Consider the following 26,844-nt stretch of genomic DNA (forward strand, 5'->3'; position numbering starts at 1 on the left):
GTTCCATTACCTGTTGCTGTTCCGTCAACATCTAATACTCAGAGTGTTCCTGATAACATAAGAGATTTTGTTTCTGAATCCATTAAGAAGGCTTTGTCTGTTATTCCTCCTTCTAGTAAACATAAAAAATCTTTTAAAACTTCTCATTGTTCAGATGAATTTTTAAATTAACATCATCATTCTGATTCTGATAATGGTTCTTCTGGTTCAGAGGATTCTGTCTCAGAGGTTGATGCTGATAAATCTTCATATTTATTTAAAATGGAATTTATTTGTTCTTTACTTAAAGAAGTTCTAATTGCTTTAGAAATTGAGGATTCTGGTCCTCTTGATACTAAATCTAAACGTTTAGATAAGGTTTTTAAATCTCCTGTAGTTATTCCAGAAGTTTTTCCTGTTCCTAGTGCTATTTCTGAAGTAATTTCCAGGGAATGGAATAATTTGGGTAATTCATTTACTCCTTCTAAACGTTTTAAGCAATTATATCCTGTGCCATCTGACAGATTAGAGTTTTGGGACAAAATCCCTAAGGTTGATGGGGCTGTCTCTACTCTTGCTAAGCGTACTACGATTCCTACGGCAGATGGTACTTCCTTTAAGGATCCTTTAGATAGGAAAATTGAATCCTTTCTAAGAAAAGCCTATTTGTGTTCAGGTAATCTTCTTAGACCTGCTATATCTTTGGCGGATGTTGCTGCAGCTTCAACTTTTTGGTTGGAAGCTTTAGCGCAACAAGTAACAGATCATAATTCTCATAGCATTATTATTCTTCTTCAAGATCATGGTTGGAGGATCAATTTACTAAAAAGTTCATTGATTCCTCAGACAAGGGTAAACTTTTTGGGTTTCCAGATAGATTCAGTGTCCATTCAGTGTCTTTGACAGACAAGAGACGTCTAAAATTGATATCAGCTTGTCGAAACCTTCAGTCACAATCATTCCCTTCGGTAGCCTTATGCATGGAAATTCTAGGTCTTATGACTGCTGCATCGGACATGATCCCCTTTGCTCGTTTTCACATGCTTCTGCTCTGTATGCTGAACCAATGGTGCAGGGATTACACAAAGATATCTCAATTAATATCTTTAAAACCGATTGTACGACACTCTCTGACGTGGTGGACAGATCACCATCGTTTAATTCAGGGGGCTTCTTTTGTTCTTCCGACCTGGACTGTAATTTCAACAGATGAAAGTCTTACAGGTTGGGGAGCTGTGTGGGGGTCTCTGACGGCACAAGGGGTTTGGGAATCTCAGGAGGTGAGATTACCGATCAATATTTTGGAACTCCGTGCAATTTTCAGAGCTCTTCAGTCTTGGCCTCTTCTGAAGAGAGAATCGTTCATTTGTTTTCAGACAGACAATGTCACAACTGTAGCATACATCAATCATCAAGGAGGGACTCACAGTCCTCTAGCTATGAAAGAAGTATCTCGAATTCTGGTTTGGGCGGAATCCAGCTCCTGTCTAGTTTCTGCGGTTCATATCCCAGGTATAGACAATTGGGAAGCGGATTATCTCAGTCGCCAAACGTTGCATCCGGGCGAATGGTCTCTTCACCCAGAGGTATTTCTTCAGATTGTTCAAATGTAGGGGCTTCCAGAAATAGATCTGATGGCCTCTCATCTAAACAAGAAACTTCCCAGGTATCTGTCCAGATCCAGGGATCCTCAAGCGGAAGCAGTGGATGCATTGTCACTTCCTTGGAAGTATCATCCTGCCTATATCTTTCCGCCTCTAGTTCTTCTTCCAAGAGTGATCTCCAAAATTCTGAAGGAATGCTCGTTTGTTCTGCTGGTAGCTCCAGCATGGCCTCACAGGTTTTTGTATGCAGATCTTGTCCGGATGGCTTCTTGCCAACCATGGACTCTTCCGTTAAGACCAGACCTTCTGTCTCAAGGTCCTTTTTTCCAACGCTTGATTCTTAGTCAAAGAGGTTTCTCTGACTCTGTGATTAATACTATGTTACAGGCTCGTAAATCTGTATCTAGGGAGATATATTATAGAGTCTGGAAGACTTATATTTCTTGGTGTCTTTTTCATCATTTTTCCTGGCATTCTTTTAGAATTCCAAGAATTTTACAGTTTCTTCAGGATGGTTTGGATAAAGGTTTTTCTGCAAGTTCCTTGAAAGGACAAATCTCTGCTCTTTCTGTTCTTTTTCACAGAAAGATTGCTAATCTTCCTGATATTCATTGTTTTGTACAAGCTTTGGTGCGTATAAAGCCTGTTATTAAGTCAATTTCTCCTCCTTGGAGTTTGAATTTGGTTCTGGGGGCTCTTCAAGCTCCTCCGTTTGAACCTATGCATTCATTGGACATTAAATTACTTTCTTGGAAAGTTTTGTTCCTTTTGGCCATCTCTTCTGCCAGAAGAGTTTCTGAATTATCTGCTCTTTCTTGTGAGCCTCCTTTTTTGATTTTTCATCAGGATAAGGCGGTGTTGCGAACTTCTTTTGAATTTTTACCTACGGTTGTGAATTCCAACAACATTAGTAGAGAGATTGTGGTTCCTTCATTATGTCCTAATCCTAATAATTCTAAGGAGAAATCATTGCATTCTTTGGATGTGGTTAGAGCTTTGAAATATTATGTTGAAGCTACTAAGACTTTCCGAAAGACTTCTAGTCTATTTGTTATCTTTTCCGGTTCTAGGAAAGGTCAGAAGGCCTCTGCCATTTCTTTGGCATCCTGGTTGAAAAATTCATCATGCTTATGTCGAGTCGGGTAAAACTTCGCCTCAAAGGATTACAGCTCATTCTACTAGGTCAGTTTCTACTTCCTGGGCGTTTAGGAATGAAGCTTCGGTTGATCAGATTTGCAAAGCAGCAACTTGGTCCTCTTTGCATACTTTTACTAAATTCTACCATTTTGATGTGTTTTCTTCTTCTGAAGCAGTTTTTGGTAGAAAAGTACTTCAGGCAGCTGTTTCAGTTTGAATCTTCTGCTTATGTTTTCATTTAAACTTTATTTTGGGTGTGGATTATTTTCAGCAGGAATTGGCTGTCTTTATTTTATCCCTCCCTCTCTAGTGACTCTTGCGTGGAAAGATCCACATCTTGGGTAGTCATTATCCCATACGTCACTAGCTCATGGACTCTTGCTAATTACATGAAAGAAAACATAATTTATGTAAGAACTTACCTGATAAATTCATTTCTTTCATATTAGCAAGAGTCCATGAGGCCCACCCCTTTTTTGTGGTGGTTATGATTTTTTTGTATAAAACACAATTATTTCCAATTCCTTATTTTTTATGCTTTCGCACTTTGTTCTTATCACCCCACTTCTTGGCTATTCGTTAAACTGATTTGTGGGTGTTGTGAGGGGTGTATTTATAGGCATTTTGAGGTTTGGGAAACTTTGCCCCTCCTGGTAGGAATGTATATCCCATACGTCACTAGCTCATGGACTCTTGCTAATATGAAAGAAATGAATTTATCAGGTAAGTTCTTACATAAATTATGTTATATATATATATAAGATACATACACACATTCAACTATATACATATAGACATATTAGCAGGGTTGGAAAGTTCCACTAGCTCAAAACAAGTAAAAAAAAAAAAAACAGTGGCTTTTTTATCTTTAACACTAAGTGGACTGATTAAAATTTACATTTGAACTAAGTGGACTAATAAAATGTATATTTGAACTAAGTGGACTAATAAAATTTATATTTGAACTAGCAGCTTATCTTTCCTAACTAGTAATGTATTAAGTGCATTTTTTGCAATCAAGGCATTTTGTGATTGCCCATGTGCATTGCAGGTAATAATACTTTGGAATAATAAATAATTCCAACCATCATACTAAAATATATCATTCAACCAGTAACACACTATGAAAAAAAATAATTACTTCACCATCTGGAGATTACCTCCTAAAATCAAAGATCCAAAATATCTCTAACACTTCATGAAACCTGTCCCCCCACCTCTTAGTCTCTTAAAAAGTTGTTCAATGGACGTCTAAATGAAGTCAATTAATATTTTATCCAACCATATGTTTTTTAAGATGTGGCCTCGCTGTTCTTTGCTTTCTGCGACTTAGAGCAGTCCTCAGTGCCTCTGCAATCTGGTGCTGGTTGTTCAGGACGTTGTATTTGTTCACCTCAACAAGCTGGTCAAAGTGATTTGGCTCATACGTGAAGTTCTTTGTCCTGTAAGGAGACTCGTTTCCTGATAAGACGACGTTTCCAAAAGATTTCTCCTCCTCAGTCTCCCGTTCAAACCCTATGATAAATAAAATGCATTCAGATATCTGGGCCACCTTCTCAAGATAAACTAAATATGCTGACTACATGATTTGGGGGACATGTTTTTCAAGACGCAGTTTATACTGATTGATTTACAGAAATTCCCTAACCATGCAGGGATCGTTAAGTGCTGAATCACAAATCTCTTACATCATAGCCTTCTTAAAGAGCCATCTTAACACAATCATTAAGTGTCAAATCACTCATGGCAGCCAGAAGAGAATATGTTTAAATTCTCAGAGTTAATTACACACACAAAGAATCTTACCTGGTGCTTTGTATCTGCAGAAAGTTTCATTCACCATTGGGAAGTGAAGGACTATAGGGGATCTAGGATCCTGTGGGTCCATGAATACATAACACTCCTTAAGCTGTTTCTCATCTTCTTCACTTATGGTGATATCAGGGAAAGGGATACCTCGCTCCCTGCAGTACTGAGAGGTCTGGTGCAGAACCTGAGAAAGAATATGACACACTGAGGTAAAGGAGGGGGCTGTAGCACTGACAGGAAATTAGTCACTTATGATGTTCTACACAGCCTTGCTTTAAATGGATGGTAAATGTTATTGTTTAACAAGATAGACAATCCCTTTAATTTATCATTCTCCAGTTTTGCATAACCAACGGTTTTATAGACATATACTTTTTACCTCTGTAATTACCTCATATCTAAGCTTCTGCTGACTGCCTCCTTATCTCAGATCTTTTGACAGACTTGCATTTTAGCCAATTAGTGCTGACTCTTACATAACTTCACGTGCATGAGCACAATTTTATTTATATGGAACACATGAACTAACACCCTCTAGCTGTGAAAACTGTCAAATGCATTCAGATAACAGGTGGCCTTCAAGGGCTTAGAAATTAGCATATGAGCTTACCTAGGTTTAGCTTTCAACTAAGAATACCAAGAGAACAAAGCAAATTTTATGATAAAAGTAAATTAGAAAGTGGTTTAAAATGACATGCCCTATCTGAATCATGAAAGTTTAATTTGGACTTTACTATCCCTTTAACAGGTGTAATATGCAAGTTCATGAGACACACACTGTTTTTCAGTGAATACACTGCCTTCTCTTTTTTGCTCATGTTCCTCACATATATGGCAACATTTATTAAGCAGCGGATGCTGCTTCGGATGCCCATCGTTCCAGGCTCACCTGAAATGTAAGTTAAGTTACGACCGCTGCTCCTTAACCTTTAGGTGGCGGATTGAAATTATCCCAATCCGATCTGGGTGATTGACAGCTACTGAGCAGGGGGCAGCATTGCACAAGCATTTCACCAGAAATGCTTGTGCAATGTTAAATGCGGAAAGCTTATCCTGTCCGCATTTAGCGATTTCGAGCGGGCATGATTCGCTGTGTGTCTGCTCGAAAGTTAATACATCTACCCCATAGTCTGGTTTAACTCTATATGAGATTTTATTTTCTCCACCAAAAAGGAGGCAAATCTCTATATCTCCACTTTCTTATGGTTGACTAACCTCCTTCTTGGACCTATATCTTGTTTACTTACTAATAACCTTCTCCCTGTCTGCAAAATCTTTCCCTTGCATCCTATGTTTCTGTATGACTAGCTAAGCCTTTAATGCTATAATCACACATTAAAGTGAAACACCCACATAACCATTTTCACACTAACACTCTCTGTCTCAGATTTGTGAGGTTCAACAGTCGTTTATTTATACAAGAGGGAATATTGTTATTAGCAATTTGTGAAAACTATTGATTTTATGTCACAGTATGAGGATAAATGCTATTAGACAAGCACCTTCATAAGTCTACAGTTTTGTATTCACACTGAACAAAATGTCTCGCATTACCTGGCTCCACCACATTGTTCACCACATTCTAAATTAGCATTCATGGTCTAGTGATGATACCCTTTATTCTATTAAATTATGAATATGGTGGTTTATTAAAAGTTATTTCAGACTATTAAAACAACATTCATTTGATTCATGTAAAACTGTTTTGTGAATAATCACACTCTAAATAGTCAATTTCCTGATGACACTTATTTTGTTGCAAGCATCCTTTTTCCAGATTTATTTAAAGAAAAGAATGTGGAAAAAGAGAAACACATAGGCGCCACAATGGCCTAGTACCACCAAACCAGAAAATAGTGAATATGAGACAACTAGGTAGTGGGGCAGGCTGGAACTTCACAGTAGTCCAGCTCACTGTATAGGGACAAGCTATAGGCCCAAGCAGGAGGATTCCCGCAGATTCCACAACGGCACCTGAATGGGGATGTAAAGCAAAGCTACCATAGCCTAGTACAGTCTAATCAGGCAGAGTGGTAAGGAGTGATTGCACTTACAAGATAGACAGCACCTCCAGGTGCAATATAGGCAAACTGGGACTTCTTGGTCGCCCAGTAGACTGGACTCCCTTGCAAACAGGATACAGTCCAAGTTCCAAGAAGTAGAATGATAAAACTCCAAAAAGCAGTAAGTGTATTATAAAAACATCTCTTTATTTTAAAAGCAACGCGTTTCTTAGCCTCTGTTTCCTCAGGCTATTACAGGCATGCAAGAGTCCAGTCTACTGGGCGGCTGAGAAGTCCCAGTTCACCTATATTACACCTGGAGGTGCTGTCTATCTTGTAAGTGCAATCACTTTTCACCACTCTGCCTGATTAGACTGTACTAGGCTATGGTAACTTTGCTTTACATCCCCATTCAGGTGCCGTTGTGGCATCTGGTGCAATCCTCCTGCTTGGGCCTATAGCTTGTCTTTATACAGTGAGCTGGACTACTGCAAAGTTCCAGCCAACCCCACTAGCACCATTGGGTGCATCATTTTTGTGAGTACCTAGTTGTCTCATATTCACTATTTTCTGGTTTGGTGGTACTAGGCCATTGTGGCGCCTCTGTGTTTCTCTTTTTCCAGTTAAAAAATACTAAGTACAGCGCCCAGTATATTACCCCTAAGCTCCCTTACAGGTAATCTTCCCTAGGATTAACCAAATAAACAGAGAATAAAAACAACTAAAATAGTTCAGGAGCGCTAAAAAGCTATAAAGGTGGTATGGAGATCAATATAATACTCTACACATTTAAAACAGAATCTAATTTATTGTATAAAATATAAAACAGAATAAATGGGACGTCTCCCTTAAGCAATGATATATCAGAAAAAAAGCGTGCACCGCACTCTTATGGTCTGTAAATCCACTTATAACGTATAAGTGCCGACATCATTTTCAAAGACATGCTGGAGTATACACCATATTCATAAGAGCCAAGACACCACTTGTTATTAACGAGTGTTGATACTTCAGTCACTTACACGCAGGAGCGTGTTCCATATCTTTAACACCCAAGTTAATCCTTGTGTCGTACAAGTGTGAACAGGGGAGCAGAGTATATAATAAAGGAGAGGCTTATCAATATACCCAAAACCGGTAAGGCATAAAAAGAAAAACTCTGCATTAGACACTGAATGTGTCAGAAGTCAGAAGTCCCGGTAAGCCCATTTTTATATCCCGTTAATAATAAGTCTCAACGATAACATCTTATATACTGAAAGATAAAAAGACATTCACACTGCAAGATACTTTGTATACCTATTGTGTCGAATTAGTTCCAGTGGAAAGATACATTTTAACGTTCTGTCATCCATCTGAGAGACTTTGAACATTGGGCAATTTTTTGATGTTTTTATTAACTAAGGTGGAATTAGTCAACAGCTGAATCTAATTTCGACAAACCACATTTTTTGAGATTTGGCACATACATTTTAAACTTTGAGACCGGCATTATTTTAACATTTCTGTTAATAATTTTTTTCTGATATATCATTGCTTAAGGGAGACGTCCCATTTATTCTGTTTTATATTTTATAAAATAAATTAGATTATTTTTTAAATGTGTAGAGTATTATATTGATCTCCATACCACCCTTATAGTTTTTTAGCGCTCCTGAACTATTTTAGTTGTTTCTCTTTTTCCAGATCAGCTTACATCAGGATTTGACCTTCCTCTGACAGAGTGCGGCCTCTATTTTGGATATCAAGGACTTTTTTGTTTTTGTTTTGTTCATTTGTTTGTGGCTTCTTTATTGTTTTGTTTTTTGATATATTCTGTTTATGGTGTATATTATATTGTTGGAAGTATAGGTTAGGAAGCGCCCCCTACGGGAAGTTGGCACTGGTGCAACTTTCTCATTTTTAAGATTTAGAATGTGTCGGAGTTCCTGTTTTTGTTTTTACATTAGCTCTCTGAAACATCTATATGCTTCAAAAAGAAAGTATATTATTAAAAAAACAAAACAAAAAAAAAAAAAACAAGGACCTTAGAGGGATATGAAAGCAAATTTGTTTTTTCCTAATCCAGATAGAGCACAAAATTTTAAACAACTTTCTATTTTGCTTCTATTATCATTTTTTTGTCATTCTTTTTGTATCTTTTTTTTTTTATTAAAAAAGCCAGGATGTATGCTTAGGAGCTGGCCCATTTTTGGAGCACTATATGGCAGCAGTTGTGCAAGAATTTTATTCATTTGCAAGAGCACTATATGGCAGCACTATTTCCTGCCATGTAGTGAACCAGATGCCTACCTAGGTATCTCTTCAACAACACAGAATAACATGGGAATGAAGACGATTTGATAATAGAAGTAAAATGGAAACTTTTTTTAAAATGGTATGCTTTGTCTCATTAACAAAAGACCATATTTGGGTTTCATATCCCTTTAAGATATTTTACCTTAAATGGAGCATCCCATGAATAGTTAAATGACAGAATAACATCCACTTCTCTCTCAGGTTGCAACACAAGTGGGAATGGAGAGTTGATAGCCAAACCTCCGTCCACCAGGTACAGATTCTCCTCCATAGGGGTCAGGTGATTGGGGAATGCATCAAGGTGATTGCCTGAGCAATAAATAAAAATATGGATATGAGTCTACTCACACATAGTGGGCGGAATTTACACCTACACAAGAACGTAATTTAGCAGAAATACATTCACAGAAACATTGAATGAAATGCATGATCATGCAAAAAAAGCAAAGAGCCATCATATATTTTAATAGTTTTGTCGCCCTAACAGTTCCCAAGGTTATATGTAGTTTATACCTTTCCAGGCAACAAACTCTCGGATGCCTACATAGTTCTTGTAGAGGTAGAGTCCTTGTATAAAGTTGTACCTCTCTCCAGCTGTGAATCGGGACTTGAAGAAATCTTGGAAGATGTTGGATACGATTCCAGCTGGCATCACCAGTCGAGTTTGCAGCCGGTTGGGGTTGTGAAAATGTAACCTTCGGCAGTCATCTGAAGCCACAAAAACAGAAAACGGAAAATATTACAGTCTGAATTGCTTTTTACATTGAAGAGTCCCACTCAACTTATGGGACTTGCAATACATAAAAACAAACACACTTTTATACAATTCTTTAGGAGAAGTACTCACGTTTTTTGTTTTTTTCATTATTATTTGGTTTTTATTGTCCAAATGAATGCATAACATCGGATTAAGTAATACAATTCAATAGTACATAAGTATGTATAATACCACATAAGCATATTCATACAATTTGGTTTTTGGACATTACATTTTTTTTAAAAATACTAATAATAAACAACTAACAAAAACTAAACATAACAAAACAAAATGAAATGTAGGTCTTAATGGTTGGTTTAGAACAAATCTGTTATACATGACATTTCTGATTCTGGTTAAACAATGAAACATATATGACTTTACATGTCAATTTCATGATACTCCGTTTGTAGTATTGTCTTATTAAATTAGAATCTTATTTAGGTCTATCGTACATACTCGTGTATTTAACGTTTCTGAAATTTTGAAAAAATATAAGACTCCCAATAAAACATAATATTATGATATATTTCACAGCATCTGGTTTTAATGGAATGATATTCCTCCAAACTTAGCATATTATTACTTATATCTATCCAACTTTCGGTGGCCAATTGGAATACGTGTAATGTTCTATTTGTGTCTTCTAAGGCTTTTTTAATATAACCCAGACCAGGTGTGAATTCTGGATTGTCAATAAGAGGAGTAAGTGGGGTGTATTGGGATGAGAGAAATGTGAATTCAACCCTAGCTCTGTTCCAAACAGTATAAGTTTCAGCTATTAACTAATTAAAACAGAATTTATGTTTACCTGATAAATTTCTTTCTCCTACGGTGTGTCCGGTCCACGGCTTCATCCTTACTTGAGGGATATTCTCATTCCCTACAGGAAGTGGCAAAGAGAGCACACAGCAAAGCTGTCCATATAGCCCCCCCTCTAGCTCCGCCCCCCCCAGTCATTCGACCGACGGTTAGGAGAAAAAGGAGAACCATAAGGTGCAGTGGTGACTGTAGTGTACAAAAAACAAAAATTTTAAACCTGACTAAAAGCCAGGGCGGGCCGTGGATTGGACACACCGTAGGAGAAAGAAATTTATCAGGTAAACATAAATTCTGTTTTCTCCTACATTGGTGTGTCCGGTCCACGGCTTCATCCTTACTTGTGGGAACCAATACCAAAGCTTTAGGACACGGATGAAGGGAGGGAACAAGTCAGGTAACCTAAACGGAAGGCACCACTGCTTGTAAAACCTTTCTCCCAAAAATAGCCTCCGAAGAAGCATAAGTATCGAATTTGTAAAATTTGGCAAATGTATGCAGAGAAGACCAAGTCGCTGCCTTACAGATCTGTTCAACAGAAGCCTCATTCTTGAAGGCCCATGTGGAAGCCACAGCTCTAGTAGAGTGAGCTGTAATTTGTTCAGGAGGCTGCCGTCCGGCAGTCTCAAAAGCCAATCGGATGATGCTTTTTAGCCAAAAGGAAAGAGAGGTAGCAGTAGCTTTCTGACCTCTCTTCTTACCAGAATAGACGACAAACAAGGATGATGTCTGTCTGAAATCCTTTGTTGCTTCTAAATAGAATTTTAAAGCACGAACCACATCTAGGTTATGTAACAAACGTTCCTTCTTCGAAACTGGATTCGGACACAGAGAAGGAACAACTATTTCCTGGTTAATATTCCTGTTGGAAACCACTTTTGGAAGAAAACCAGGCTTGGTATGTAAAACTACCTTATCTGTATGGAATACCAGATAGGGTGAAGTACACTGCAAAGCAGACAATTCAGAAACTCTTCTAGCAGAAGAAATAGCAACCAAAAACAGAACTTTCCAAGATAGTAACTTAATATCTATGGAATGTAAAGGTTCAAATGGAACCCCTTGAAGAACTGAAAGAACTAAGTTTAGACTCCATGGAGGAGTCATAGGTCTGTAGACAGGCTTAATTCTGACTAATGCCTGTACAAACGCTTGAACATCTGGCACGGCTGCCAGACGTTTGTGCAACAAGACAGACAGAGCAGATATCTGTCCTTTTAGAGTACTAGCTGACAGACCTTTCTCCAAACCCTCTTGGAGAAAGGAAAGTATCCTTGGAATCCTAATTTTACTCCATGAGTAACCCTTGGATTCGCACCAACAGAGATATTTTTGCCATATCTTATGGTAAATTTTCCTGGTCACAGGCTTTCTGGCCTGAACCAGAGTATCTTTAACAGATTCCGAAAACCCACGCTTAGATAGAATCAAGCGTTCAATTTCCAAGCAGTCAGTTGCAGAGAAACTAGGTTTGGATGTTCGAATGGACCTTGTACTAGAAGGTCCTGTCTCAAAGGTTGCTTCCATGGTGGAGCCGATGACATATTCACCAGGTCTGCATACCAAGTCCTGCGTGGCCATGCAGGAGCTATTAGAATCACCGAAGCCTTCTCCTGTTTGATCCTGGCTACTAGCCTGGGAAGGAGAGGAAACGGTGGAAAAACATAAGCTAGATTGAACGACCAAGGCGCCACTAATGCATCTACTAATGTCGCCTTGGGATCCCTGGACCTGAACCCGTAGCGTGGAACCTTGGAGTTCTGACGAGATGCCATCAGATCCATATCTGGAATGCCCCATAGTTGAGTTAACTGGGCAAAGACCTCCGGGTGAAGTTACCACTCCCCCGGATGGAAAGTCTGACGACTCAAATAATCCGCCTCCCAGTTGTCTACTCCTGGGATGTGAATTGCAGATAGATGGCAGGAGTGATCCTCCGCCCATTTGATTATCTTGGATACTTCTCTCATCACCAGGGAACTCTTTGTCCCTCCCTGATGATTGATGAACGCTACAGTCGTCATGTTGTCCGACTGAAATCTTATGAATTTGGCCTTCGCTAGTTGAGGCCAAGCCAGGAGCGCATTAAATATCGCTCTCAGTTCCAAAATGTTTATCGGGAGGAGAGATTCTTCCCGAGACCATAGACCCTGAGCTTTCAGGGAGTCCCAGACCGCGCCCCAGCCTAAGAGACTGGCGTCGGTCGTGACAATGATTCACTCTGGCCTGCGGAAACTCCCTGAGACAGGTGATCCTGAGACAACCACCAGAGGAGCGAGTCTCTGGCTTTCTTGCCCATTTGTATCTGGGGAGACAAGTCTGCATAATCCCCATTCCACTGCCTGAGCATGCACAATTGCAGAGGTCTTAGATGAATTCTGGCAAACGGGACTATGTCCATTGCCGCAACCATTAGACCGATTACCTCCATGCACTGAGCCACAGACGGCTGAGGAATGGAATGAAGAACTCGACAAGCATTTGAAAGTTTTGACTTCCTGACATCCGTCAGAAAGATTTTCATTTCTACCGAGTCTATTATTGTTCCCAGGAAGGGAACCCTTGTGACCGCGGACAGAGAACTTTTTTCTACGTTCACCTTCCACCCGTGAGACCTTAGGAAGGCTAGAACAATATCCGTATGAGCCTTGGCTCTGGGAAAAGACGACGCCTGTATTAAGATGTCGTCTAGGTAAGGTGCTACTGTAATGCCCCGCGGTCTTAGTACCGCTAGAAGGGACCCTAGAACCTTTGTGAAAATTCTGGGAGCCAACCCGAAAAGGAAGGGCCACGAACTGGTAATGCTTGTCCAGAAAGGCGAACCTTAGGAACTGAAGGTGATTTCTGTGGATAGGAATATGCAGGTATGCATCCTTTAGGTCCACGGTAGTCATGTATTGACCCTCCTGGATCATTGGCAAAATTGTTCAAATTGTTTCCATTTTAAATGATGGAACTTTGAGGAATTTGTTTAGGATCTTTAAGTCCAGAATTGGCCTGAACGTTCCCTCCTTTTTGGGAACTACAAACAGGTTGGAGTAAAAACCCAGTCCTTGTTCTGCTTTTGGGACTGGGTGTATCACTCCCATTTTGAAAAGGTCTTCTACGCAATGTAAGAATGCCCCTCTCTTTGTCTGGTCTAAAGACAAGCGAGATATTTGAAACCTTCCCTTTGGAGGAAGGTCCTTGAATTCTAGGAGATACCCCTGAGAGACAATCTCTAAAGCCCAGGGGTCTAGGACATCTCTTGCCCAAGCCTGAGCAAAGAGAGAGAGTCTTCCCCCCTACCAGATCCGGCCCCGGATCGGGGGCCATCCTTTCATGCTGATTTGGTAGCAGCAGCAGGCTTTTTGGCCTGTTTTCCCTTGTTCCAGCCTTGCAATGGTTTCCATGCTGGTTTGGGCTGGGAAGTGTTACCCTCTTGTCTAGAGGCTGCAGAGTTAGAAGCCGGTCCGTTCCTGAAATTGCGAAAGGAACGGAAATTAGACTTATTTTTTGCTTTGAAAGGCCTATCCTGTGGAAGGGCATGGCCCTTTCTCCCAGTGATGTCTGAAATAATCTCCTTAAATTCTGGCCCGAATAGGGTCTTACCTTTGAAAGGAATATTAAGCAATTTTGTTTTGGACGACACATCCGCCGACCAAGATTTTAGCCAAAGCGCCCTGCGCGCCACTATTGCAAAACCACATTCATCAAGTGTAGCTAGCACCTCCTTAAGCAGAGCGCGGAGATGTTCTAGCTTAAATTTAAATGCAACGATATCAGGCTCTGCCTGCTAAGAAATTTTTCCTGAGTCAGAAATTTCTCCCTCGGACAGGCCCTCCCTCACTGCCAACTCAGATTGATGTGAGGGCATAACAGATAAATTATCTTCAGCGCCTGCTTGCTCATCCTCTGTATTTAAAACTGAGCAATCCCGCTTTCTAGGAAAAGCTGGCAATTTGGATAAAAAGGCTGCTAGAGAATTATCCATTACTGCTGCTAATTGCTGCATAGTAACAGCCATTGGCGCGCTAGATGTACTAGGTATCGCTTGCGCGGGCAAAGCTGGTGTTGACACAGAAGGAGAGGATGATGAACTATCCCCACTACCTTCATTTAAAGAATCATCTTGGGCAACATTATTAAATGTGACAGTACTGCCCTTAATCTGTTTGGACGCTATGGCATAATTCGCACATACATTTAATGGGGGAACCACCTTGGCCTCCATACACACAGAACATAGGCTATCTGAAGGCACAGACATGTTAAACAGACTTAGGCAGACTTTTAATGCAATAAAAGTTATTTTATACAGAACCGTTACTGTCTCTTTAAATAATAAAAGGGCACACTTTATTACTGAAATGTCAGAAAAACATCAAAGAAATATCCGATCTTTATGAAATTTTCACCACAGTGTCTTAATGCTTTGAAAGTATTGCACACCAATTTTTAGGCAACTTAACCCCTAAATGCCTAAACCGGAGCTAAAATAACAATTAACCGGTTAAACACACTACAGTCCCCTGCCACAGTCTCTGCTGCAGTGTTTACCTTCCTTAGGGGTTATTCAAAACAGTAATAAGCCTCTCTGAAGTCCTTTTCCAAGCCTCTGGACCTTCCACGTGAAGCTGCATGAACTGCCTAGTGAAAAGTAACTGCGCAACTTAGGCGCGAAAATGAGGCCTCCTCACTCTGCATTCCAGAGTGAAGGGACCTTTTCTGACAAGATTAAGTGTCTAAACGGCTGCCAGGCGCAAATAAAATTCCCCAAAAGTGTTTCAAAGTTTGAAAAACACTCCAAATGTCACATAAACATGTTAAAAATCAAACGACTTAGCCCACAATAGTGTCAACCAGCATAGAGCCCAAGTTATAAGCCTTAATTCTGTTACTGAGTCTAAGAAAATGGCTTACCTATCCCAGAAGGGAAAACTGACAGTCTTCTAGCATTACTTGGTCTTGTTAGAAAAGTGACTGATCATACCAGAAGCAGATAAGCCTGCAAACTGTTCCCCCCAACTGAAGTTCTCTGGTTTCAACAGTCCTGCGTGGGAACAGCAATGGATTTTAGTTACTGGTGCTAAAATCATACTCCTCTTTTAACAGAAATCTTCATCACTTTCTGTTGTAGAGTAAATAGTACAAACCGGCACTATTTTAATATAACAAACTCTTGATAGAAGAAATAAAAAAAACTACAACACCACATACTCTTTACCACCCCCGTGGAGATGCTACTTGTACAGAGCGGCAAAGAGAATGACTGGGGGGCGGAGCTAGAGGGGGGGCTATATGGACAGCTTTGCTGTGTGCTCTCTTTGCCACTTCCTGTAGGGAATGAGAATATCCCACAAGTAAGGATGAAGCCGTGGACCGGACACACCAATGTAGGAGAAAAGAAGTATGTAATGACTTTTTGCCTTTGACAGTCCAACACTGCGCTCCAAGGTGATCTGATTTAAAGATAGTATGTTCTAATTCGACCCACGCTTTGCTTTCCTTGTTATGGAACCAATCTACTATTCTCTGTAAAAAACATAATTTATGCTTACCTGATAAATTTATTTCTCTTGTAGTGTGTTCAGTCCACAGGTCTTCCATTACTTATGGGATATATTCTCCTTCCCAACAGGAAGTTGCAAGAGGATCACCCAAGCAGAGCTGCTATATAGCTCCTCCCCTCACATGTCATATCCAGTCATTCGACCGAAACAAGACGAGAAAGGAGAAACTATAGGGTGCAGTGGTGACTGGAGTTTTAATTAAAATTTAGAACTGCCTCAAAAAAGACAGGGCGGGCCGTGGACTGAACACACTACAAGAGAAATAAATTTATCAGGTAAGCATAAATTATGTTTTCTCTTGTTAAGTGTGTTCAGTCCACGGGTCATCCATTACTTATGGGATACCAATACCAAAGCTAAAGTACACGGATGATGGGAGGGACAAGGCAGGAACTTTAAACGGAGGGAACCACTGCCTGTAGAACCTTTCTCCCAAAAACAGCCTCCGAAAAAGCAAAAGTGTCAAATTTGTAAAATTTTGAAAAGGTATGAAGTGAAGACCAAGTTGCAGCCTTGCAAATCTGTTCAACAGAGGCCTCATTCTTAAAGGCCCAGGTGGAAGCCACAGCTCTAGTGGAATGAGCTGTAATTCTTTCAGGGGGCTGCTGTCCAGCAGTCTCATAGGCTAAACGTATTATGCTACGAAGCCAAAAAGAGAGAGAGGTGGCCGAAGCCTTTTGACCTCTCCTCTGTCCAGAATAAACGACAAACAGTGAAGAAGTTTGCCGAAAACCTTTAGTTGCCTGTAAGTAGAACTTCAGGGCACGGACTACGTCCAGATTATGCATAAGACGTTCCTTCTTTGAAGAAGGATTAGGACATAATGATGGAACAACAATCTCTTGATTGATATTCCTGTTAGAAACTACCTTAGGTAAAAACCCAGGTTTAGTACGCAGAACTACCTTGTCTGAATGAAAAATCAGATAAGGAGAATCACAATGTAAGGCAGATAACTCAGAGACTCTTCGAGCCGAGGAAATAGCCATCAAAAACAGAACTTTCCAAGATAACATCTTAATATCAATGGAATGAAGGGGTTCAAACGGAACACCTTGGAGAACTTTAAGAACTAAGTTTAAGCTCCACGGCGGAGCAACAGTCTTAAACACAGGCTTAATCCTAGCTAAAGCCTGACAAAAGCCTGAACGTCTGGAACTTCTGCCAGACGTTTGTGTAAAAGAATAGACAGAGCAGAAATCTGTCCCTTTAACGAACTAGCAGATAAACCCTTTTCTAAACCCTCTTGTAGAAAAGACAATATCCTAGGAATCCTGACCTTACTCCAGGAGTAACTCTTGGATTCACACCAATATAAATATTTACGCCATATCTTATGGTAAATTTTTCTGGTAACAGGTTTCCGAGCCTGTATTAATGTATCAATAACCGACTCCGAGAAACCACGCTTTGATAGAATCAAGCGTTCAATCTCCATGCAGTCAGCCTCAGAGAAATTAGGCTTGGATGGTTGAAAGGACCCTGAATTAGAAGGTCCTGCCTCAGAGACAGAGACCATGGTGGACAGGACGACATGTCCACTAGGTCTGCATACCAGGTCCTGCGTGGCCACGCAGGCGCTATCAAAATCACCGATGCTCTCTCCTGTTTGATCTTGGCAATCAATCGAGGCAGCAACGGAAACGGAGGAAACACATAAGCCATCTTGAAAACCCAAGGGGCTGCTAGAGCATCTATCAGCACCCGTAACAAGGAAGCTTGGCGTTCTGGCGAGACGCCATGAGATCCAGTTCTGGTTTGCCCCAACGATGAATCAGTTGAGCAAAGACCTCCGGATGAAGTTCCCACTCCCCCGGATGAAAAGTCTGGCGACTTAGAAAGTCGGCCTCCCAGTTCTCCACGCCTGGGATGTATATCGCTGACAGGTGGCAAGAGTGAGACTCTGCCCAGCGAATTATCTTGGAGACTTCCAACATCGCTAGGGAACTCCTGGTTCCCCCTTGATGGTTGATGTAAGCCACAGTCGTGATGTTGTCCGACTGAAATCTGATGAACCTCAGTGTTGCTAACTGAGGCCAAGCTAGAAGAGCATTGAATATTGCTCTTAATTCCAGAATATTTATTGGGAGGAGTTTCTCCTCCTGAGTCCACGATCCCTGAGCCTTCAGGGAGTTCCAGACTGTGCCCCAGCCTAGTAGGCTGGCATCTGTTGTTACAATCGTCCAATCTGGCCTGCGAAAAGTCATTCCTTTGGACAGATGAACCCGCGACAACCACCAGAGAAGAGAATCTCTGGCCTCCTGGTCCAGATTCAGTAGAGGGGACAGATCTGAATAATCCCCATTCCACTGACTTAGCATGCATAATTGCAGCGGTCTGAGATGCAGGCGCGCAAATGGCACTATGTCCATTGCCGCGACCATTAAGCCGATTACTTTCATGCACTGAGCTACTGATGGCCTTGGAATGGAATGAAGGACACGGCAAGCATTTAGAATCTTTGATAACCTGGACTCCGTAAGGTAAATCTTCATCTCTACAGAATCTATAAGAGTCCCTAGAAAAGGAACCCTTGTGAGTGGTAACAGAGAACTCTTTTCCACGTTCACTTTCCACCCATGCGACCTCAGAAATGCAAGAACTATCTCTGTATGAGACTTTGCATTTTGAAAACTCGACGCTTGTATCAGAATGTCGTCTAGGTACGGAGCCACCGCTATGCCTCGCGGTCTTAGTACCGCCAGAAGTGAGCCCAGAACCTTTGTAAAAATTCTCGGGGCCGTAGCTAACCCGAAGGGAAGAGCTACAAACTGGTAATGCCTGTCTAGAAAGGCAAACCTTAGGTACCGATAATGATCCTTGTGAATCGGTATGTGAAGGTAGGCATCCTTTAAGTCCACTGTGGTCATATACTGACCCTCTTGGATCATGGGTAGGATGGTTCGAATAGTTTCCATTTTGAACGATGGAACCCTTAGGAACTTGTTTAAGATCTTTAGGTCCAAGATTGGTCTGAAGGTTCCCTCTTTTTTGGGAACCACAAACAGATTTGAGTAAAACCCTTGCCCTTGTTCCGTTCGCGGAACAGGGTGGATCACTCCCATTACTAAGAGGTCTTGTACACATTGTAGAAATGCCTCTTTCTTTATTAGGTTTGTTGATAACCTTGACAGATGAAACCTCCCTTGTGGAGGAGAAGCTTTGAAGTCCAGAAGGTATCCCTGAGATATGATCTCCAACGTCCATGGATCCTGGACATCTCTCGCCCAAGCCTGGGCGAAGAGAGAGAGTCTGCCCCCCACTAGATACGTTTCCGGATAGGGGGCCCTTCCTTCATGCTGTCTTAGGGGCAGAAGTAGGCTTTCTGGCCTGCTTGCCCTTGTTCCAGGACTGGTTGCTTTTCCAACCCTGTCTGTAACGAGCAGCAGTTCCTTCCTGTTTTGGAGCGGAGGAAGTTGATGCTGCTCCTGCCTTGAAATTACGAAAGGCACGAAAATTAGACTGTTTGGCCTTTGATTTGGCCCTATCCTGAGGAAGGGTGTGACCCTTACCTCCAGTAATGTCAGCAATAATTTCTTTCAAGCCGGGCCCGAATAAGGTTTGCCCTTTGAAAGGAATATTAAGCAATTTAGATTTAGAAGTCACATCTGCTGACCAGGATTTAAGCCATAGCGCTCTGCGCGCCTGGATGGCAAATCCGGAGTTCTTAGCCGTTAGTTTGGTTAAATGCACAACGGCGTCCGAAACAAATGCATTAGCTAGCTTAAGTGCTTTAAGCTTGTTCATGATCTCATCCAATGGTGCTGTGCGAATAGCCTCTTCCAGAGACTCAAACCAGAAAGCCGCCGCAGCAGTGACGGGTGCAATGCATGCAAGGGGCTGTAATATAAAACCATGTTGAACAAACATTTTCTTAAGGTAACCTTCTAATTTTTTATCCATTGGATCTGAGAAAGCACAACTATCCTCCACCGGGATAGTGGTGCGCTTAGCTAAAGTAGAAACTGCTCCCTCCACCTTAGGGACCGTCTGCCATAAGTCTCGTGTGGTAGCGTCTATTGGGAACATTTTTCTAAATATCGGAGGAGGGGAAAAGGGCACACCGGGTCTATCCCACTCCTTGTTAATAATCTCTGTAAGCCTTTTAGGTATAGGAAAAACGTCAGTACACACCGGCACCGCATAGTATTTATCCAGCCTACATAACTTCTCTGGGATTGCAACCGTGTCACAATCATTCAGAGCCGCTAACACCTCCCCTAGCAATACACGGAGGTTCTCAAGCTTAAATTTAAAATTTGAAATTTCTGAATCCGGTCTCCCTGGATCAGATCCGTCACCCACAGAATGAAGCTCTCCGTCCTTATGTTCTGCAAATTGTGACGCAGTATCAGACATGGCTCTCGTGTCATCAGCGCACTCTGTCCTTAACCCAGAGCTATCGCGCTTGCCTCTTAACTCAGGCAAATTAGATAATACTTCTTTCATAACATTAGCCATATCTTGCAAAGTGATTTGTAAGGGCCTTGATGTACTTGGCGCCACAACATCACGCACCTCCTGAGCGGGAGGCGCAGGTACTGACACGTGAGGAGAGTTAGGCGGCATAACTTCCCCCTCGATGTCTGGTGATAATTTCTTTACCGGTAAAGACTGACCTTTATTTAAAGTAATATCAATACAATTGGTACACATATTTCTATTGGGCTCCACATTGGCTTTTAAACATAATGAACAAACAGATTCATCTGTATCAGACATGTTTAAACAGACTAGCAATGAGGCTAGCAAGCTTTGAAATTACTTCAGAAAATTTTCAAGCAATGTAAAAAACGCTGTTGCGCTTTTAAAAACACAAAAAGACAGTTACAGTTGAAATAACAATGAACTAATTCAGTTATAGCAACCAAATCTTTATATTAAATGTATGAAATTAGCAGAGGATTGCACCCACTAGCAAAAGGATGATTAACCCCTTAATACCCAAAAAACGGATAATCAATTTAACAGTTAACGTTTTTATCACAGTCAAACACACTGTCACAGGTCTGCTGTGACTGATTACCTCCCTCAAAATAAATTTTGAAGACCCCTGAGCTCTCTGGAGACGTCCTGGATCAAGGAGGAAGAAACAGGAAGACTATGATTGAATTTTAACTGCGCAACAAGGCGCTAACAAAAAGCCCCTCCCACTCATATTACAACAGTGGGAGACCTGCTATAACGGTTTCTATGCAGAAATATACGTTAGCCATGTGGAAAAAATCATGCCCCAAGAGATTTATCACCAAAGTACCTCACAAAACGATTAACATGCCAGTAAACGTTATAAAAAACAACATTTCAGATGTTGTGTAAAGTTATCACTAAGCCTGCTACCAGTCGCTTCTACTGCAGTTAAGGCTCATACATTATTTCGGTATTAACAGCATTTTTTCAGTCAAATTCTATTCCCTAGAAAATAACTCTACTGTGCATACATTTACCAGCCTGATACCAGTCGCTACTACTGCATTTTAGGCTGTACTTACATCATATGGGTATCGGCAGTGTTTTCTTAGTCAATTCCATTCCTAGAAAATATTGTACTGCACATACCTCAATTGCAGGGGACCCCGCATGCTATTCCCTTTTCTGAAGTTACCCCACTCCTCAGAATGTGCGAGAACAGCCAGTGGATCTTAGTTACGTCTGCTAAGATCATAGAAAACGCAGGCAGATTCTTCTTCTAAATACTGCCTGAGAGAAAAAACAGCACACTCCGGTGCCATTTAAAATAACAAACTTTTGATTGAAGAATAATTAAGTAAAAAACTCCTAACTCCTCTCACGACCTCCTACTTTGTTGAGAGTTGCAAGAGAATGACTGGGTATGACATGTGAGGGGAGGAGCTATATAGCAGCTCTGCTTGGGTGATCCTCTTGCAACTTCCTGTTGGGAAGGAGAATATATCCCATAAGTAATGGATGACCCGTGGACTGAACACACTTAACAAGAGAAATATTGCCACCCTATATATATATTTTTTTTTTATAATTTTTATTTGAGGTTTGTGGCAAGGCATACATAGATCTCAAGGCAGCAATACATAGTAATATTGGAATATAGTTATGATACAAAATTTTAAGTGTACAATATATATTCCTGAAAAGAAAAGAAAGAAGATCTAAAAAGAAGAGCATACATGAATTAATTGCCCAATGATCAATATACCTCCAAAATGACACAGGAGGCCACTTTTGGATCTCATCTATGAATATTCAAAGGTTAGGAGGTATTACCAACTAAGAAGACCACTTTTGGATCTTAATGAAAACGTAAAAAGAGGTTTGTCATTAAGAACTATAGTAACATACATAACTGATCAAAACGTTACCTACCCAAATTAGTGAAGATCACAAAGGCACACATAGGGCATATTTAAATATCTTGCCATCAATAACATAAATTTCAATGATTATGAACAATGAAAAGATAGGGGTTAGTATGATAAACCCCGCAGATTGTAGGTGCTAGAGAATAAATCTGATGGATCACATAACATTTTATCAAAATATAAACAAACTGTCACAGAAAGAGAATATGGGATTAGTCATTTGTATGTCATTTTATACAGCGATGAAGGGACTTGTATTACTTCTTGTTGCAAAATATTAGGATATTCAGTTATTAGTGGGATTGCATGGGAGAGATACTGTGTAGAACAATGACTGTTTTTAAAAAAAAAATCTTATAGTTATGTCCAAAGCCAGTCATTACTAAGGCAATTAAGCGCAAATAGTAGCAAACAAGTGGCATGAAACTAAGTAATAGAGGGAATTTATATGAATTTAATAATATTATGGAGACAAATCTCAAGTCCAACATTACTGCAATAATGCCTTGCACTGGAATACCACGCCGTCCCGGCCGCTGACCGCATATAAAGTACTGAATTCTGTGTTAGAAGTGTGCCCGGGATTTGTCATTATCTACTGCTCCAGGGTCTTACTCATGAGAAATGCTCATTATATTCTGTAAAAAATAAAACTATATGGGGTATACGTGTGAGTTGCCAACTATATCAAAGATATTACGAACTACTTTATCGTAGCTGTGGATTTTCCTGTTTATACAAATCAGCTAACTCACAATGGTGGAACACATGTTGTGCAAGAACAATATAACCAGCCCCTTATGGTTTGCATATATAAAATCTGGGTTCTTCTTAACATATGGTGATATCTCTTGCTGGCCCAACTATGAGATGCCATGCTGTAATAAGCTATAGATAAACAGTAGTTCAAAGAAATAAACATTAACTAGTTAAAGAAAAAACATAACATATAACCATTTAGTTGAACCCAAAAATAATCTTAGTAACATATGTAAACACATACAGGCAAAGTAGGTGAGTTCATAAAGTCATGCCAGCCTACCTTTCAAACTATAAGGCGTGGGAATTGTATGATTGTATAGCAGGCCTAGCATATGTTCCCATATAGCAAAGTTAGACCTAGGATGAAATGGTAATATCCACAACTAAAGTTAGATACCCTAATGGACCTGTAAATAGTCAACATAAATGATTGTATATTAACCCCCATCTCTTAAGGATAAATACAGTAAGTTGGTATCAATGGCGCTTGCTGGAGGAATCTGCAAAACAGGCAAGTCCTAAAGCTTAATATACAGCGTCCTCCGGTAAGCAGATACGGATGGTTACTTAACTTTATCCCACTCCAGACCTTTGAAGTGTGTATGAGCCAGTATATACAGAGTTACCAAGAATGGATCCAAAACAAAACATGGGTGGAAATAAGTCTGTAGTATATGTCTCTCCGAACAGTTGCAAAAGCTGTACATGCAGTCCAATACAGTCTACTCCACCACCACACAAAAGGGCTTGCGGCTGAAGCATGCATAGAGATGAACCCAGTGAGGTGTCCCCGTGTGTGTCCGGCAGACCTGGCCCCTCAATCTGTGGAGTATAGAAGAGTAGTTTTACTGTATGTTGACCAGGCTGTAGTGTCTGTTCCGTTGGTCTGTCAGCAATGATGATGGAGCCGAAATGTTTTGCCGATGTCATTCGACACGTGTAGCGAGTCGGCATCCCCATAGTAATCCATAAGAGCTTCTCCACTTAAGTATGCACCTCCAGTAAGTGTAACACCTTCCCTTTTGTCAGGCTGGTCACTGTTTGCGGTGTGTCCGAAAGCCATCAACAGCAATCGCTCCAATCTAGCAAAATGACCCTCCAGGATCAGAAGCGGTTCATCCTCCCACATGGCCGCCATCTGTACAATCTTTGCAAGAGAGCGACTCACCGCAAGTCATGTATAGCAAGCAATAGCTATATTGAATGGTGCTAATTAGTTGGTAATGTCTTGGGTAGGTAACTCTGAAAGAGTTAGATGCACCTGATGTGCTTCATAACGACAGGGTCCTAGTCCGCCCTGAAGGGGGGGTATAGTGCAGGCCAAGATCTCAAATTGGCTCCGAGCACTGATGCCAGCAGCGAATTCCTTCAATAGTAGGCTCAAAAGATGCGACTTCTATAGGAGATCTCAAATCTAATAAGTTATGTTATGTTTAGTGCCTTCAAAATACACTAGCTGAGAGATTTTGTTGGAAAGCTGGAGCAGCATGCAGTTATGTGTCTGGATAGGGACGCTGCCCGGAAGTTCCCCCCGCCACCCTATATTTTTGTAGGTCTGGAACTCCTAGTCCTCCCAAATGTGTGGGAAGGGTCATTATTTTTTTATTGATTCTGGCCTGTTTTTTGTCCCATATAAATTTCAATATTTGACGTTGCAACTGTGGGATGTATAGAGGAGTGATAGGTATGGGTAATGCCTGCATTATGTACAGTATTCTCGGCAATACGTTCATTTTTATACTATGTATTTTACCTAGCCAGGAGATCTTTCTGGATCTCCATCTTGATAAATCTGCAATAATATTATTACTCAAAGGTAGATAATTAAACCTAAACAAGTCTGTTACGGATGTTGCCAAATATATCCCCAAGTATTTCATGTTCTCTGTTTGCAATCTAAAGGGGCATGAGGTCATGATATGTTGCAGGGATTCAGGGGGAAGTGTTGCATTAAAAATTTCGGATTTGGTAAAGTTTATTTTATAGTATGATACCCCTCTGAATTCCTCAAATATTGACATTATTTTTGGGATAGAGATATCTGAGTTTGTAGTAAATAGTAAAACATCATCTGCATATAGGAGAATTTTTTGTTCTGTGCTCCCTATACCAATTCCTTGTATTGATTGTTCTGACCTAATTTGCGTTGCCAACGACTCTATTACACAGACGAACAGTAAGGGTGAGAGGGGGCACCCCTGTCTCGCCCTGTTTGTTATATGAAATGAGTTAGATAAGGTACCATTAATCCTAATCTTTGCCGTTGGAGATGCATATAGCGAGAATATTTTTTCGATGAACCATGAGCTTAATCAAATTTTTTTCAGTGAGCATCTTAGAAAAGACCAGCATATGCGGTCAAATGCTTTTTCAGCATCCATGGATATGACCACCAAGGGTGTATGTGATGTTTTGGCTTGCAATAATATTTGTACTGCTCGGACAGTGTTGTCCCTCGCGTCTCTTGATTTTATGAAGTCAACTTGGTCTTTATTAATCAGATCTGGCATTACCTCTGTTAGGCGATTGGCTAGTAATTTGGCAAAAATGTTGATATCTGTATTCAAGAGTGAAATTGGCCTATAATTTTCAACCTGTGTGGAAGATTTACCCGGTTTGGGGAGGAGAGTTATGTGAGCCTCTAGGGAACTAGTAGATAATGGGTTAACATCAGAAATATCATTAAAAAGGGTACATAACTGAGGGGCAAGAATGTCTTAAAATTTCTTGTAATACGCATTTGTGAATCCGTCGGGTCCTGGGGCTTTATCTATTGGTAAGGCTTTAATAATTGATTTTATCTCTATTACTGTAATTGGCCCTGAAATATCCTCACTTCCACCTAGATTACGAGTTTTGCGTTAAAAGGGGAGCGGTGCCAACGAGCAGTTTATGCTCACCGCAGACAACGCTGGTATTACGGGTTTTACAAACCCGGCATTGGCCGCAAAAAAGTGAGCGTAGAGCAAAATTTTGCTCCACATCTCAACTCAATACCAGCGCTGCTTACGGTAGCAGTGAGCAGGTAAAACGTGCTCGTGCACGATTTCCCCATAGGAATCAATGGGGGAGAGCCGGCTGAAAAAAAACCTAACACCAGCAAAAAAGCAGCGTAAAGCTCCTAACGCAGCCCCATTGATTCCTATGGGAAAATACTTTTTATGTCTACACCTAACACCCTAACATGAACACCGCCGCCACCTACATTATACTTATGAACCCCTAATCTGCTGCCCCCAACATCGCCGAACCCTACATTATATTTATTAACCCCTAATCTGCTGCCCCCAATGTCGCCGCAACCTAACTACATTTATTAACCCCTAATCTGCCGCACCCAACGTCGCCACCACTATTAAGTTATTAACCCCTAAATCTAAATCTAACCCTAAACCCCCCTAACTTAAATTTAATTAAAATAAATCTAAATAAAATTAATACAATTCACTAAATTATTCCTATTTAATACTAAATACTTACCTTTAAAATAAAATTGGAACAGCCAATAGAATGCCAGCTCAATCCTATTGGCTGATTGACGATGTCCAGTTCGGCAAATTAGGGGTTAAACATTTTATTTTAGTGTTTGCGATGTGGGGGGGGGGGGGGGCCTCGGTTTAGTGGTTAATAGGTAGTTTATGGGTGTTAGTGTACTTTTTAGCACTTTAGTTAAGAGTTTTATGCTACGGCATTGTAGTGTAAAACTCTTAACTACTGACTTTAAAATGCGGTATCAGGCTTGACAGGAGAGGGTCTACCGTTCACTTTTGGTTAGACTCGTAATAC

The 26,844-nt window shown here is 40.6% G+C and overlaps 1 protein-coding gene across 1 annotated transcript in view; it reads right to left on the reverse strand.

Moving 5' to 3' along the window:
- Positions 1–1,532: 1,532 nt before the first annotated feature.
- The window catches only part of PLA2G4F (phospholipase A2 group IVF), a 222,540-nt gene continuing 197,228 nt past the window's right edge, over positions 1,533–26,844 (reverse strand). The window contains exons 17-20 of the mRNA XM_053697916.1: positions 9,344–9,538; positions 8,973–9,139; positions 4,527–4,713; positions 1,533–4,235 (exon numbers count right to left, since the gene is read on the reverse strand). Of these exons, the coding sequence (XP_053553891.1) occupies positions 3,994–4,235; positions 4,527–4,713; positions 8,973–9,139; positions 9,344–9,538 (791 nt within the window). The 3' untranslated portion in view covers positions 1,533–3,993. The remainder of the gene's footprint in view (positions 4,236–4,526; positions 4,714–8,972; positions 9,140–9,343; positions 9,539–26,844) is intronic.

The sequence above is a fragment of the Bombina bombina genome, chromosome 1 (genome assembly GCF_027579735.1).
Source record: "Bombina bombina isolate aBomBom1 chromosome 1, aBomBom1.pri, whole genome shotgun sequence".
In the NCBI taxonomy this organism is placed as follows: Eukaryota; Metazoa; Chordata; class Amphibia; order Anura; family Bombinatoridae; genus Bombina; species Bombina bombina.